Source organism: Corylus avellana, chromosome 9 (assembly GCF_965113065.1).
Source record: "Corylus avellana chromosome 9, dhCorAvel1.hap1.2, whole genome shotgun sequence".
NCBI lineage: Eukaryota > Viridiplantae > Streptophyta > Magnoliopsida > Fagales > Betulaceae > Corylus > Corylus avellana.
In genome coordinates, this window is record NC_142498.1 from 20,249,123 (window position 1) to 20,265,683 (window position 16,561).

Here is a 16,561-nt window from a genome sequence, read left to right on the forward strand (position 1 = left end):
TCAATTACGTTAGCTGTTAGAAATATAATGCACAGAGGAATAAAATTCGGTACTTCTTATACACCGAATATTAGATATGATATGTCGTGATTTTACATGCTTTCAGTAGTTTAGATTTTCTAGTATTTTTTTCTCTTAGTGATAGAGTATGCTATGAAAACAAACAATTACTCCAACTAGTGGCTGAGTTTACCAAATGATAGACACCCAATCACCTTTTACACCATCAAGGATAATGAGATAAAAATGTGTTATATAACATTACTCGTATAACATATATAATTTGATCCAAATCTATAGATTTAAGTTTTTGGGCAAATAAACCGAGCGACATCCAGCATGTTATATTATAATTTCACTCGGAGACTTTTCAAGTTGTCAATCTCTTTGATGGTTGAGCATCGCGGGCATGGAGACAACAACGTCCAGGCTATAATTATTGTCTTATTATTGAAAGTCTTTCCAAAATATCACTCTCCCTAACAAAAAAAAGTCGTGTTAGCAAGTTGTATGAACCAGTCAATACACATCGAGACGAAAGGTAACCCAGTTTTCCAGGTGCAAGCAATCTTGTCACACCGAATTTAGAGTAGATTGGTAATTTACGGAATCTTTTTGCTTTAGTCTCCATATATGTTTGAACTATAAATATCAACCGGCCTCTTAGACAATGACACTTACATTTGCTTCAGAAAAAATTTCCTCAGGTTTAATTTTCAACATAATATTCTCTATTTTATGATAATATATTTAATTATATATATTTGTGAATTACATAGATGTTTTAAACTCTAATTGGAAAGAAATATTTGTTGTTTGTTTGTTGGGGAAGTTTGTGAAGAGAGGAATAATGGAGAAGGAGCAAGAGTTGGAGTGGGCGGAAGCACAGGAGATTGTGATAAGCGAGGAGCTTGTGGGCGCGGCCAAACACCAGCTACGGTTTCTTGCAGAGGTTGACAGGAACCGGTGCCTCTATGATGGCTCTGTTTTAGACCGAGCCATTTTGAGGTACACAACTCTAAACATGTTTTGGTGTCAACCTGTCAGTATTTGTTTGGTCCCTATGAAAATGCTGCCAACCATAGCTTTTTAGGTGGGTTGAAAACGACCGTGATTTTGTTAGTCTAGTGTAGTGTTGTAGAGGTACCCCAGATTTTAAGCTACAGTTACGTGTTACTTACGTGTCCGTCATTGAATAATTAAATTTAAATGTCAAATTTTCTTGCTTCAACTAAAATTCAGCATATTTTCTTTACTGGTGGTTTAATTGAGAATTAAGAGGGGTTGAAACTGAGAGTTATTGAGGTAAGAATGAAAACAACATTAAATATGAAGTAGTAAGTTCTGTAATTCTGTGACATTAGGGGCCTCATTTAAGGGGTTTTTTGTTAAATCACCACTTATTTTAAAATGATTTACTCTCTACTCAGAACATTTGTTCTGATAATATGTTAAATCATTATTTATCTTAAAAGATTAAGTTGATCGATTTTTTTTTAATAATTTGATTTATATTTTAACAGTTTTTAAGGTCAAGAGGGTTTGTCCCGAGTTAATGAGAGCTGAGACTACTATGGTTATGCCCAAGTAGGCATTCCACCCTTTCGTCCTTTTTGCTCAGAAAAAAACACACAAAAAAAAAAGAAAAACTTCGGTTGGGGATGAAAACCCAAGTCACACATGAAAGAACAACAATGATAAACAGCGGAGATCGTTTTCACAATGATTTTGAAGAGGGGAAAAAAAAAATATTCACTTTACTCGTGGAATGTTAGGATGCTAATACTTATTAGTGGTTGTTATATCCTTGAGAATTTCTGGTTTATCAATTCAAATCCCCATGGCTGTACTGATAAATGTAATAATGAAGCTGCAGGTATGCATAGGTCATCAAACTATGTTAAGCATTTTTTTTTTCTTTTTTTTTAAAAAATTTTTTATGATCAATTTTAGGTACAAATGTTGCTGGCTGCCCTTACTAGCCCAACATAGCAAGTTTCATGTTACAGAAGGTCCTCTGGTTGTGCCTCTTGACTGTGAATGGATATGGCATTGTCATCGGCTCAATCCGGTCTGGATCAGAACCCACAACATGTTTTGAAACTATCTACATTTTAGTGTATGTTTGGATTAAGTAGCCATGTTTATTGGTTTCTCAGGTGCGCTACAAGAATGATTGCCAGGAACTTTATGGGAGACTTCTTGACAACTGGAATGTTGCATCCTCTATTCAGGGAGTTTGCAAAAAGCAAACTGAAGAAATTTGGAACAGGATGTATCCAAGTGAACCATATGAACCCAATTGGAGGACCAAGTTGACAGATAATTTTGGTGCAACTATTTTGGGAGATTCAGAAAGCACCAAGTATGATTTAGATTCAGCTGTCAGAAGGCAAACTTCTTTCTTCTACCAGGTAATGAAGAAAATTTTCTAGCATTCTTATTCTGTAATTGATCAGTGAAAGGTGGGCGCCATCATATATTTTGTTGCCGATATATTTTGCAGGTATCCAGGCCCAACATGAGTGATGATCACTTTCTTGAAGGAGCAGTGGCCAGATATAAAGGGTTTCTGCATTTGATCAAGAGAATCAATTACTTCTGTGTCCCAACTTACGACATTGATCTCATCTGGCACTCACACCAACTGCATCCTGCCTCTTACTGTAAAGATCTGGTGGCAATAATGGGCAAGGTATTAGAGCATGATGACACAGATTCTGACAGAACCAAGGGCAAAAAGCTGGATGTTGGGTTTTCTGAAACCACCAAGAAGTGGGAAAAGGCATTTGGTTCAAGGTACTGGAGGGCTGGAGCATTGTATAGAGGGGATGCACCATCTCCTCTCACTACCAATCTGCACCAACTGAATACTGTGAGCATGAAAGTAGCTCCATCCAATGAGTATCAGAATATGATCCGATTTCACAAGAAATCTCTAGTGGAGGTGGCCTCCAATATCTCCTTCTGCCGTTTTATCTGTTAAATCATCACTTATTTTAAAAGCTTAAGCTTATATGAATGAGTTTTTTTTTTTTTTTTTTCCTTTAGATTATGCTGGAGATTGTGGGGGTAAAAGACTTACCAGTGGGGAACAAGAGCAACCTCATAATCTCTTTTGGTAAGAAACAGCCAGATCTAATCCTCAACACCGGGAAACGAATGAGCATATCCTCTGAGTCAGGGGAGAGACAGGTTGCTGTCTTCCAATGTGAACCTACTGGAGAGCTTGTCTTTGACCTTATGACATGTTTATCTTCCAACCTGCCAATTGCAAGGCAAGTCAAAGTATTGGGGAGTACTTCAATCTCTCTCAAGAGCCTTCTGAATCCTAAACTGTCTGTAGACAACTGGTTTGAGCTGATGCCAACTTCTGGAGTCGCGGGTTCCAAGCCAACCCGTTTACGCATTGCTCTCTCCTTGACTGCTCCCATTCCAGCCCCCTATGTGGTGCAAATGGTCCAGATGTGTCCAGTCTCAAAAAGTTCATGTTTCATTCCACTCCCTGGAAGGTCTCACCATGCTAATAGCTGGACATGTGTTCTGGATGAGGCTGGCAATGAGGTCATCAGCTTCCTCATGAGGTGAATTTTTTAATTTGCAGTAAGCACTTAATTGTAAGACATCAGCTGACACCTATGATCATCCACTCATGCTGTCTCTGCTGCCTTGAGTTGTGCTCATGCATGCACAGAAGATGAATCCGGCTAGCCATCATTGGGTGCCTGGGGATGGAATTATGGAAACCAAATATTTCTGCATGCTCTTCTTTTCTAATTAAGGACAAAAGAACCAAATATTACAGCACAAATTCTCTGCTCATTTGTTGCGCATGACAGGGAATCAACAATGAAAGAAGCAAGAAGCAATGGTCTTTCCAAGAAAGAAGTGATTGGCATAGTTAAATCTGGTGAAAATCAAGTGCTTGCAGAGTTTGGTGGAAAAGGGTGGTCCTTAATGAACTCTAACTGGTCACTTCAGCTTCAGAAGGAACTCAGTGAAGATGGCCATGTTTTTGAGCTCACAGGCATCAAGAAGGTGAGTATCCATGCAACTCCTAGCTTGATTTAGATGGTTGAAATGTCAAATTAGAAAGGGGAAGACATTATTCAATCTCATTAGCACTGATATTGATCAGCTTGCAGCTTACCACTCTTCTGTATCTTCTTCTGCAGGTGATCATTTTTCCTGGTAGAAAGCTGGAGTACGAAACCAACTGCTGTGAGAAGCCAAGTCATGAACACAACTTCATGACTGCTGTTGAATTCTCTGCAGAAAATCCTTATGGAAAAGCCGTGGCTTTGCTCAACTTAAAATCTGGTTTCCTAAAGGTTTTTTTGTTTTTGTTTTGTTAAACACAAAGCTTAGAAGAATAATAACGGTGATTTTGATGCCTAGATTCTAATATTTGATGGACAGATCAAGGAAGAATGGCTAGTAGTGCCCGGAATCCTATCAGCTATGATCATCTCTGATATTTTGAGGAAGGAGAGCTATAGTGGTTTCATCACTGACAACGGAGAGGGTGAAAAGGAAATGGATAGTGCTTTTACGGAAGATAGCAAAGAGTGTGAAGCTCTGGTGGAAGCAGGCACAGCATTTGGCAGGTGTAATGGTGGATGTGGCCAAGATATTGTGAAGAGTGGAGGTTGTGGTAGTGGCTGTGGGGGCGGTTGTGGAGGAAGTTGTGGAGGTGGCGGCGGCTGTGGGGGCAGTTGTGGAGGAGGTTGTGGAGGTGGCCAAGATATTGTGAAGAGTGGTGGTTGTGGTGGTGGCTGTGGGGGCGGTTGTGGAGGAAGTTGTGGAAGTGGCGGCGGTTGTGGAGGAAGTTGTGGAGGTGGTGGGGGCTATGAATGAAGAAATGAATCCGGGTGCATTCGGGCTGCAGCCGGATGCATAAGGCACTTTGCTGCATACGATTATTCCACATTACGGTCTGAATTCAACCTATTCTACCTAAATAGCAGCTTACATATGGTGTATAATGAAACATTTCAATTACCAAAAGTTGAAGTGAATACATCATGTATATACAAATCTACATCATAACTTTATCTACTGAATAGCTATGTTAAGAGGCGTCTCTAAAGGGGTAGCTCAATCGACTGAAAACTATACCTCATAAAATGAAGGTGTCTAGTTCAAATCATTTTTTTTCTCTTATATGGACATGTCAAAAAAAAAAAAAAGTCATGGAGTCGTTACAATTTCAAAATATAGTTAATAAAAATGTAATTTTTAAAAATATGGTTAAACATTTAGTAAAATTACATTTTTAGTATTTAAAATAGCACGTTTTTAAAACCTGATTTTAAAACACGAACTCTTCCTCGTTAATAGGAGATTATTGATTAACAGGAAGAATCTGTTGAGGTTAACTCCAACGGGCCCAACGGCAAAGGCTAGAAAGGCGGCACTCTCTATGCTTGGCACTGTCTATGCTTGCCACTTGCCAGAACCAGAGGGTACCTTACTGGCTTACTACAATCCATTTAAAACGAAGCTTCCCACAGATAATGAGCCCAATTAACTTTTATAAATAGTTTACTTTAATTTTCTCCTTAACGTGAAAAACATGCCAATTATTATTATTATTTTTTTAAAAAAAAAAAACGTCAACGCAGCTTAACCGCTGGGCTTACACGAGTCTCGAGTAAGATTAAAAACTACCTTTTCATCTCACATTATTCTTACCATTTCCGACCAACCCTTAAATTAATTATTGTAAGAAATAAAAAATAATTAAAAGAGTTAGTTGAAAGTTGAAACTCATAAATTAAGGGAGACAAAAAAAAATTTCAAACTGAATTGGAGGAAAGTGTCTTTTGAACATGTGAAAAAAAATGGACACGTGTCATTTTTATAGACGAGATTAAAGGAAGTTCCTCCGACCTAATTTGGAGGAAACTCTATCTTATATTGAGATAAGAATGTGGTTAATTTATTGCCTTAGTCCTTGCAATACTCATACAAAATTACACTAAAATAATATTGTAAGAAGCATCACAAAATTTACACTCTTAAACCACACAAAACCCACAACGCCAAAAAGTTGGTCCCCACAAAGAAAGCAAAAAAATTCACCAAAACTTATATAAATCCTTCATTCCTTTTATTTAATCAATCTCCACTTATGAAATATAATAATAACAACAATAACCACAACAACAATAATAATAATAATAATAATAATAAAAAGTAAAAATTATTAACCAAAACACACTTCACACAGGAGAGGCCTTGGCAAGAGCCTTACCCTCCTGATTCAAACCGCCGCCACCTTGTCTAGCATCAACCGCCACCGTCTGATAGCCCGACATAACCCCTCCCTGCGTCGTGTAATAGACCTGGGTGTACCCGGGCTCGGTTGCCTGCTGCACCACCTGAATATTCCCCTCGGTACTATAAGCTCCCCCAACCACCTTTGGCTGTTGCTGCTGAGGCACCGCATTGTATACCGGCTGTTCCCGGTACCCTTCCGGTACCATTCTCTGAACCCCGTAGTATGCCTGACCGACTGGCCCGGCTGGCCCGGCCATCGGTCGTACGGCTTGATAGACTCCAGTTGGTGTGGGAATCAGATACACCGGCTGGTGATGGTCTGTTCCGGTAACGTGATAGCCTCCTCCGGTGGTCATGTGCCTCTCCGGAAAGTAATTCGCCGGCATATTCACTGGTACCGGCACCGGTATCTGTGTCGCGGGGACCGGCGGCGGCGTGATTTTCTCTGGAACTTTCTGTAAGTAGTAGTCTCCGGCAGCGTAGGCCCTATGGTTTCCCTCGTCGCTTTTTCTATGGAACACGGTGTGCTCCTGGTTAGCAGCAAGATGCAGTCTCTGCAGTTCATGGATCTGCCTCTGAATCTCCGTCGGAGATATCACCGGTTCACCGACCAGGTGCCGATCCTCGGATCCGCAATCGGAGCCGAACGATACGTCCTTCGTCGCAGCGTCCGAAACCGTTGGCGGGGGAGCCGAGTCCGGCAACTTGGTCGTGGGGAACCCCTTGTCCAATCCAAAGAGAAAATCCGGATTAGCCGGCGGCGAGGAACCGTCGATCTGCACGGAATTCAAAGCGTCGACGAACCACTGGCGCTCCGATTTCTGCTGCTGCTGCTGCTGCGAAGAGCCGAAGCTCGCCGGCGCCGGAGCAGTATCAGGAGAGTTTAACAAAGGAAAGAGAAACAACCTGAGCCTGGCGGGCTTAGCAGAGGCGCGGTACAAGCGGTCGTACTCCGACATCATGTGCTCGAGATCCTCATCGTTGGTGACGGAGATCAAAGCATCGAGATCTTCACCGGGAAGCTGGTACTTGAAGCAAACAGCATCGACATCAGGTATTAGAGACGAGAGCTTGGACTTGATGGCGGAGAATTTGACGGTGCGATCGACGGATAGAATCTTGGTCTCGCCGCCAACGTAAGCGAGCTGGTTATCGTGCGGCCGGGGCTGGATTTTCCCGCCGTAACTGCACATGAATTTCACTTTGTAGTTTAAAGAAGAAGCCTGTTGCGGCGGCTCGTCCCACGACGGGTTTTCGCACTCGATTTCTCGGGAGAGAGGGGAGGAGTCTCCGGAATCCGGATAGGACGAGTAGGCGTAGTTTTCCATTGGATTGGATTGAATTTCGGTAGCAAACGATCCGGGGTTTTAGAGGGAAATTAGGGTTAGGGTTTGAGGGGATTTGGGTTCAGAAGCCATTTGGGGTACACAGTGAGAAACTGGGCAGAAAACGGCGTTGTGCGGACGAAGGTCCTTTTGTGGAACTGTCGGGGTTGGGTGGGGGACCTACCTTTTTGGTTTTGTTTGATTTATTTAGAAGTAAAATAAAGCGTGCGGAGGCGTGAAAGGAAGGGTTGGAGTATCGGAGTGAGCTTTTTTTTTTTTTATATATATATATTTATGTGACTTGGAAAGTGGAAGGATAATGTAATGTGACAGTTAAATGGCTTTGGTCCAAATCCATTTGAGAAAACAAGGAGAAAATCGTCATTTTCCCTAATGACTTTACTATATTGTTGACCCTGTATTGTCATGTAGTGTAATTTTTATCATGAGAAATGTTGGTTGTGCCAAACGCCACTATTCCATCAAATACTATTTATCACATTATTTTTTTAAAAAATTAATATCAAAATATTTTCACTTTTTATATCGCATTATTTATTTTTTATATCACATTATTTATTTTTTACTATTATTCCAATAAAAAAAATAACTACAAAACAAAATTTTTTTTCACTTTTTAATACCACTTTTTTATTTTTCTATATCAATCATTATTTATTTATTTATTTATTTTATATTATGAACTCCATGAAAACTTATGTTGTTTAACAAACAAGGCCGTTATTTTTGGTAACATATCGAAGCTTCAATTTAATGGTCCAATTAGAATCCAATAATGACTTCAGGTTACGGTGTAAAGTCGGTAAACCAAGTGTTTTGCACTCTCGAATAAGAAGTAGACACGTAAGGTTGAAACACTAAAAAATAATATTAATCATTCGTACCAAATAATTTTCATTCTCTTGACATAATACCTCATAGATACAATACCCATAACGAAAACTGCGCAGAGCTACCGCCTTTGTTGATTTTGAAGACTCTGGTGTCGAGGGCTCATAGGTGAATTGGGGGGGGGGGGGGGGGGGGGTTCGGTGGTAGATGGTGGGTGATGGGTGATGAGTATTAGGTGTTTGGTTAAAATAAGACCACGTTTAGTTTGCAGAATAGACACTTGAAATAGATTAGCTAATCCTAGGTATAGCTATTTCTTTATTTGATTACACACTATTCCTGAAAATAGTTTATTCCCATTGGACTACTAATCTCATACACACAAGATTAGTTAAGCCACTAAAAAATGAGTGGTTTAACTAATCCTTAAGAAATGTAATACATTTTTCAAAAATACTTATATATATACATATAAAACTTAAAACAAAATAAAAATATGAAAAATATGAAAAATAAAGTGGGTGGTCATTGGGGTGGTTGGCCACCCATTTTATTTCAGTTTTTTATTTATTTTTTATTTTTTTAATATGAGTTTGAAAAAAAAAATAGAGTTTTTTTTTCTTCGTAATTTTGATTCAATTCCAATTTTTGCATGTGTGTTGTTACCAAATTAGAGAATAGGAATAACTATTCTATTCCATACTCTTCTATTTATAGTAGTAATTATTCATTTTCCAATGGATTAGACATTTCACGAACTAAACAAAAGTCCATAGTATTTTTTTTTTTTTTTTTAAAGAAAAAGTCCACAGTATTAATTTTAATTAAAAATACAATATTTTTAACTCTATTATACTTGATATCTTTACATGATATGCAAAATTTCTATTAAAAACGGTCACATCCTCATAAAAAGGTTTCTCTTACATTTCTCATGTGAAGTATTCAAAGTTAGGTGTGTTAATTTTCTATTAATAACATTGAAAAGTTCTTTATTTCTTTCTTAACGAGGAAGCATTTGAAAATGTAAAAGTTGCAAGAAATAGACGCTTATAAATGTGACAATTTATTTTTTCATTTAATTGATATTAGGGGGGTGTTCTAATCTTAGGAAAATGATAATCTCTCAAGTTCATTTAAAATGGATAATATTAAATTAATTATATTTAAAGGGTATTTTTAACTTTTGACTTTTTGATACGATAAAAATATTTCTCCAATATAATAATTATTATTATTTTTTTTTGTTAAAAGTTTAATATAACATGTTACTAAAGGCATCTGCATGTGCTTTGGAAATTGGTATTGTCTTCGCCATATTCTTAATTATGAAGGACAACTTGGGTCACGTAAAAGGCCAAAAAGTAGAGATTTGTGGGCTGAATATTTCTAATAAAAGAAAGAATTTCCCAAGAACATGCTGAAGTTTAATCATACGCTAATTATGACAACTTCCTTCGAAGGCAACATTTTTATATTTGCGCGCTGTATTATTGTAATAAATGACAGCATTTCTTAATAATTTGCTCAGGTTTAATCACATGGCAAATCAATCATATTAAATTGTTTACCATTTGCAGACAATGATGGAGCAGAATCAGCCGTGAAAACAGTGCGAGTTACTTTTTTATTTTCTTATTTTTTTTGTTTGAAAAACTTCATTTAGCTTTCTGACTTTTATTCAATTTTACAAACTCTATGAACTTTTAAATTTTTTATTTTAGACTTTTGAACTTTTAAATTTCAATTACTCTTAATTAGAACACTTCGGTTAATTTTAGCCGTTCAAAATATAAAAAAAGATCAAAATATCCTTCATTTTTATTTTTAAAAAAATAAAAAAAAAAGTTTTAGAAGTTGAAATTTATACAAAAGTAAGGAGTATAAACGTCATATAACGTTTAAAATTTGACGGAGGGGTCCACATTGAGAGTAATTGAAAGTTCATGGATCCAAAATGAGAGATTTGGAAGTTCATGAGAAGTGTGTAAAATCGAGTGAAAGTTCATGGGGCCAAAGTGAAGTTTTTCATATTTTATTATTATTTTTTTTATAAAAGAAAGATTAATGTAATCACTTCATTTCTTAATATTTTGTATAGAGATAATTTTGAATTAAAATTAATTGTTAATAATATAAATGAGAGTTGTGCTTGTGCATATGAGTGACTATTGAGTGGTTTGAATTTTGTTGGAACTAATGAGCCGACCATCAAATCATTAGGGGTGGTGGGCATTGACTCTCATGGAGTCGGAAAGGCCTATTCTGTCTTTCACATTCGTCGGCGTTGGAACAATCGAAATTACCTCCCATGAGCCACCTCCGTTTTTGAAAAGTTGGAGTCCATGTCAATTGGAATAGACCTGGAGAGTGGAGGCAAAGACGGAAAGCAAAACGGCAAAAGGAAGAGAGCCACAGATGAATCAATGGTGCTTGACTAAAGAGAGAGAATTTGAAGATAAGAAAAATCGACAAGCCCTTGTAATTTTTTTCGCTCTTTTAAATACAAAAAAGAGTCGGGTCAAGTCGGATATTATCAAAAATCCACTTGGGTTCCCAACATTCGACTCGGATTTAGCCTAAAATAGGAAAAAGACCTCCAAATTCTAATATGTTTTTGTCCAAAGCCGGTTCGCTCAAGTCAAAAGTGAGTTGGTGCCGGGTCAAAAATCGGGTTGGCGAGTTTTTGCTCACCCTTGTTCTATGGCCCTTCTAGAGCATTTTCAATGAAGGAGCTAAATTTTTATGCAAAATATCTCTTTAAAATTCACTTTATTTAGTTTAACTAATAAACTTTTAAATGCCTCATACATCCGATTAACTATATTTTTATCTATATTATTTAAATATCTTTTATTAAAAACTGTGAAAGAATATTTTTATAATGATCCCTTGAAAAGTGGGAAAAATTTTAGAAAAAAAGAGAAAACAAGTTAGAGAAACAAGAAAAAATAAAATGGCTCAATTGAAAAGTGCTGTTATATGTAGCTTTTTTTTTTTTGTAATCAAATGTGGAGAGTTTTTTACAAATCTGATTAGCCATTTTAGATGAAAATACTATTTGGCTCCGAGAGCCCCTATGGTTCGGACCATCTGCAAACCACCTCTTTTAGAGCACCCACTCACCAATCAACACATCATCACTTTAAGAAAAATGCAAAAAATATAAATGAGAACAAGCACACCAAATCAAAGCCACCCAGACGGAGACCACACCCCAACCTGCCAAGACCAGACTCACGCCCCCAACTCGCCAAGACCAGACCCCATCGTGGGTCTCGCGTGGCTATCGTTGGCCGACCGTGACCCATGACAAAACTCGCAGGTCGTGACCCTGATCCACCTTAAAACCCATTGTTTATGCCAAAAATTCGTTTCTAATGCCTCAAAATTCGTTTATAATGCCTCAAAAATCGTTTATAATGCATCAAAACTCGTTTTTAGATTCAAATCTAAAATTTAGAGGTGTAAGGTTAACCCTTTAAGAAATTTTATCACCCTAAAGGTCGGATCGACGCCAAAGACGGTAACTAATAGCACCAGAGTGGCTAGTTTGGCCAACCATGGGTCATGGCCAGACCCACTGGGTCTCTTATCTTCTCTCTCTTTTCTTCAACCGGTGATGTTGGTTGTAGTTTAAGAAAAATGCAATTGTTGTGGTTTAGCTTAGGCGTCAGCTGCTGTAAAATGTGGGTTTTAAGGAGCCTCCTGACCAAAGTTAAATTCTTTGGATTAGACATGCTCATGTTGTGTGATTTCAAGCTTGGCATGACCACATCACCACATGCTCTATTTGACTCTTTTGAGTTTTGGGATCTTGTTTGATCCATTTGGGCCTAGTACATGTAATCAAAAATTGTAGCCCATCAAAACCCTCAAACGGGTCAAACCTCCAAAACCAACCCTCTTTCCCCAATCACTCAAATTAACACCATCTCTCTCACACCCTGTCACCCACGGCCACGACCCATTTGCCTATAAAATCACCCATAGTCGTCATTGCCAAAGGGTGAGTCGACTCAGTGGAGAAACAAGTTCGAGTTCCGTTCAGGTAAAAAAGAAAAAAACACCGCAGAGGAGATAAACTGGAGAGGATCTGGTCTCGAAAAGTCCACCCAGTACCAATTGCATTTTTATATCTTGGCGCGGCTCACCCTTTGGCCTTTGTTGGACCCCAACAACGGAAAACGAAAAATGAACAAACTGCACTGCACAAACTGTAGTAATCCTCAGACAACAGAGTTCAAACCTCGGACCAATAGGTTTCCAATCTCCCACGAAGTCAAAGGGTTTCAATACAATCGGAAATCTTGCGTTTCAGTAGCTGCAAAATGCACCAAAGATGGCAGTGGAAATGGAATGCAATCGCTGCGACACTCGTCCTCCTCACGCTCCTCACCATCTTCTACCCAATCTCTCTCTTCCCAATCACCTTCACAACAAGCCCACCACACCCCTCAACTCACAAGTTCTCCTGCGCCCCACCACATCACTCTTATGCCTTCTGCAACACATCCCTCCCCATCAAAACCAGAGCCCAGTCCCTCATCTCCTCGTTGACCCTCCAAGAAAAGATCCTTCTCCTATCCAATAACGCCTCTGCCATACCCAGGCTCGGCCTGGCTGCTTATGAGTGGTGGTCCGAGTCCCTCCACGGCATAGCTTCAAACGGCCCTGGTGTCACTTTCAGTGACCCAGTTAGAGCTGCGACTGCATTCCCTCAGGTTTTGCTTACCGCGGCTTCTTTTAATAGAAGTTCGTGGTTTTTGGTTGGGCGGGCTATTGGGGTTGAGGGGAGGGCCATGTACAATGAGGGTCAGGCTGGGTTGACTTTTTGGGGACCCAACATTAATATTTTCAGGGACCCCAGATGGGGGAGAGGGCAAGAGACGCCGGGCGAGGATCCAATGGTGGCGAGTGCTTATGCTGTTGAATATGTAAAGGGGTTGCAGGGGGAGGAGCTGGGTGATGGGGATGGTGGGTTCATGGTATCTGCTTGTTGCAAGCATTATACTGCTTATGATTTGGAGAATTGGGGGAATTTCAGGAGTTTTAGTTTCAATGCAATGGTAAGGATGATGATGTACTGCCTCATCTGACAGCGTGCACACATTTTTCTTGACATTGAATAAAGAAATGCTCTGAAAGCCTTTTCGTGTTAATGAAATGAAGCAGATAATTTGGTTTCCTTTTCTTTGTCCTGTGGTGGCTGTTGCTATTTTACCAGGTCTCTAAGCAAGATATGGAGGATACATACCAGCCTCCATTTCAGAGCTGCGTTGAAGAAGGCAGAGCTACCTGTTTGATGTGTTCGTATAATCGGATCAATGGAGTGCCTTCATGTGCACATCACGATCTCCTACAGAAAGTTCGGAGGGAATGGGGCTTCAAAGGGTATGTACTGAAATCGCAAGCTTGGGTTGCAATGTATCCATCTGAATGAAGTATGTTCCGAGTGTTGTGTTACAAACCTTTTTTTTTTTAATGGAAAATGCAGATACATCACATCGGACTGTGATGCTGTTGCTGTAATGTTTGAAGATCATAAATATGCAGAGGCTCCTGAAGATGCGGTTGCTGATGTTATTAAAGCAGGTCAGTTTGTTGCTTGGTGTAATTAGATTATGGGAAAAACAAATGTGCAACCTGTATGTATTAGAAATTTGATGCTTGCGCTTGAAGCTTTGTCATTGCCAAATTTAACTGGCATAAACATGATTTACTACTGCAAATATCTTTATTTTCAAGTACTGATGTTGATAAAAATGAATAGCCGCCAACAGTTTAAATATTTTAGGTTTGTCTACAATATTCAAACCATTTTGCACTTGATATATCTCTCTTTTTAAGTGGCTGAGAAAAGAAAAGAGGATCAAAAAGAAGTTAGACCTAAACATATGGTTGCGAAGGATTTGAAGATATTTGGTTTGTCTATGTAAGATATAATACTAAATGAGGGTTTAAGGCTAGCCTTGATGTTAGAGGCAAGCACCTCATGTGAGCCTCCATCACGAAGATTTAGCTTTTGTATTTTAGCCTTTGAAATTAATGCATTTTGTTCCTGTGATACTTTAGTCTTTGAACCAACATCTTGTAAATGAGCTTCACCAACTTTATAAAACTAAGTGGTACTCCTTGTAATGTTTCTGAGAAAGGCTCGACTGGAACCAGGAATGGATATAAATTGTGGCACATATTTGTTGCGGTATACCCAATTGGCACTTGCTCAAGGGAAAATTCAGGAGGAGGACATAAACCGAGCTCTATCAAATTTGTTTTCTGTTCAACTTCTTCTTGGCCTTTTCAATGGAGACCCTGTTAAGGGAAACTTTGGAAGTTTGGGAAGGGAAGATGTATGTACTCTGAAGCACAGAGAATTGGCCTTAGATGCTGCGAGGCAGGGAATTGTGCTTTTAAAGAATGAGAAGAATTTTTTGCCATTAAATCGAATGGATATCACCTCCTTGGCCATTATTGGCCCTTCAGCAAATGATTCCAGCCGACTGGGTGGTGACTATACAGGTTTCTCTGAAAAAGATTTCTTGTCCGTTATATTCTATGGCTTACATGTTTGAAGTTATTTTTTACTGGCTTTCTTAAATGCATAGGTGTTCCATGCAATCCAAGAAGCCTTTTTGAGGGACTGCAACCTTACATCAAAACTATCTATGCTAGTGGTTGTGGTGACACACAATGCAATTCCAGTGATGGGTTTGCAGAAGCTGTTCGAATTTCGAGAGAAGCTGATGCAGTAGTTGTAGTTGCTGGACTTGATCTGTCCCAAGAAGATGAAGGACTTGACAGGGTGAGCCTTCTCTTGCCTGGTAGACAGATGGAACTCATCGCTGCAGTTTCTTCTGCAAGTGAAAAGCCTATTGTCTTGATCCTACTTGGCGGTGGACCAATTGATGTATCCTTTGCCAAAGTAAACCCTCAAATTGGAAGCATTATCTGGATAGGATACCCAGGTGAGGTTGGTGGGCAAGCAGTTGCAGAAATTATCTTTGGAGAGTTTAATCCAGGTTTGTAGCTCAAATGAAGTCTTAATCTTGAATATTCAATATTTTGTCATAAAGAGATTTATTGGACAGTGTTTGAGAGAAACAGGTGGATGCCTGCCAATCACTTGGTATCCTGAATCATTTACCAGTGTGCCGATGAATGACATGAGCTTGCGGCCCGACCCTTCACGTGGCTATCCCGGACGGACTTACCGGTTCTATACCGGAGAGGTGGTATATGAATTTGGATATGGGTTGAGTTACTCCAATTACAGTTACAAATTTATGTCAATGCCGGACAAAATAGTTTTATCAACTGCTACTAGCAAGGATGGTCCAAGTGAAAAAATGACTCACCAGACTTCAGATGGGTTTGATTATATCCATGTTGATGACATAACATCCTGCAATCACTTAAAATTTGAAGCACAGATCTCAGTGTTCAACCTTGGGGCTATGGATGGGAGCCATGTGATAATGTTATTTGGTCGAGCATCCAATTCATTCAGAGGAGCCCCGAGGAAAAGTTTGATTGAATTCACCCGTGTACATACAAAATCTTTGACTGCAATTCAAGTAAGCATTGGGGTTGACCCATGCAAGCATTTCAGCATTGTGAATGGTGATGGCGTGAAGATATTACCCTTGGGAAACCATCTTCTTATGTTGGAAGGTTTGGAGCATTCTATATCCATTGAATTGTAACATGGAACTTGGGGGATTTTCTTGAACTGGTCACCACCTGATGGGGCTGAAGCTTCACACGGCTTATGATCAGTACAAGTTGAGCTCACTTGCTTGCTGTGCTTGGGATGTGAATATGTGATCCCTATGCTTTGTTTTAGGAGTCGACAATTATTAAGTCACTGTTGATATAGTGAGATGTTGTAATGAACACTCTTCATGTTTTATTTTAATTAATTTTAACATTCCAGCTTTCAATTTGTTATTTATTTAAATACTCGAAATATACATAATTTCTAATATGAGATTATTGCCCTTTTTTTTTCTGTCAAATTAATAACAGAGATAATGTGAAATTAAAATTATGTCTTTAAGATGAAAATGGGTGCCTGCGTGGGCACGACCACATGGAGTTAC

General features: G+C 39.0%; 3 protein-coding genes across 3 annotated transcripts; 2 read left to right on the forward strand and 1 right to left on the reverse strand.

The window, feature by feature from the left end:
* The first annotated feature begins 850 nt into the window (after positions 1-850).
* On the forward strand, positions 851-4,857 carry LOC132191044 (glycine-rich domain-containing protein 1-like). Its single transcript, XM_059606066.2, has 8 exons — positions 851-1,008; positions 1,954-2,071; positions 2,160-2,414; positions 2,507-2,947; positions 3,052-3,584; positions 3,840-4,038; positions 4,176-4,331; positions 4,420-4,857. The coding sequence occupies exons 1-8, from the start codon at positions 851-853 to the stop codon at positions 4,855-4,857; spliced, it is 2,298 nt and encodes a 765-aa protein (XP_059462049.2).
* Positions 4,858-5,967: 1,110 nt separating this feature from the next.
* On the reverse strand, positions 5,968-7,867 carry LOC132189375 (uncharacterized). Its single transcript, XM_059604099.2, has one exon. It carries the CDS (start codon positions 7,608-7,610, stop codon positions 6,225-6,227), a length of 1,386 nt encoding a protein of 461 aa, XP_059460082.2. The 5' UTR covers positions 7,611-7,867; the 3' UTR covers positions 5,968-6,224.
* A 4,603-nt stretch (positions 7,868-12,470) lies between these two features.
* LOC132190713 (putative beta-D-xylosidase 6) lies at positions 12,471-16,391 on the forward strand. Its single transcript, XM_059605763.2, has 6 exons — positions 12,471-13,528; positions 13,687-13,853; positions 13,957-14,054; positions 14,631-14,981; positions 15,068-15,481; positions 15,567-16,391. Exons 1-6 carry the CDS (start codon positions 12,791-12,793, stop codon positions 16,163-16,165), a joined length of 2,367 nt encoding a protein of 788 aa, XP_059461746.2. The 5' UTR covers positions 12,471-12,790; the 3' UTR covers positions 16,166-16,391.
* Positions 16,392-16,561: the final 170 nt, after the last annotated feature.

What these genes read in the sequence shown, in the direction of transcription:
- LOC132191044 (XM_059606066.2), top strand. Translation starts at nt 851, where the DNA reads ATGGAGAAGGAGCAAGAGTTGGAGTGGGCGGAAGCACAGGAGATTGTG. An exon ending in ATTGTCATCGGCTCAATCCG is followed by an intron (nt 2,072 to 2,159) that starts GTCTGGATCAGA and finishes TTGGTTTCTCAG; the next exon opens with GTGCGCTACAAGAATGATTG. An exon ending in TAAAATCTGGTTTCCTAAAG is followed by an intron (nt 4,332 to 4,419) that starts GTTTTTTTGTTT and finishes TTTGATGGACAG; the next exon opens with ATCAAGGAAGAATGGCTAGT.
- LOC132189375 (XM_059604099.2), bottom strand. Translation starts at nt 7,610, where the DNA reads ATGGAAAACTACGCCTACTCGTCCTATCCGGATTCCGGAGACTCCTCC.
- LOC132190713 (XM_059605763.2), top strand. Translation starts at nt 12,791, where the DNA reads ATGCACCAAAGATGGCAGTGGAAATGGAATGCAATCGCTGCGACACTC. An exon ending in TGCTGATGTTATTAAAGCAG is followed by an intron (nt 14,055 to 14,630) that starts GTCAGTTTGTTG and finishes GACTGGAACCAG; the next exon opens with GAATGGATATAAATTGTGGC. An exon ending in CTTTGGAGAGTTTAATCCAG is followed by an intron (nt 15,482 to 15,566) that starts GTTTGTAGCTCA and finishes TGAGAGAAACAG; the next exon opens with GTGGATGCCTGCCAATCACT.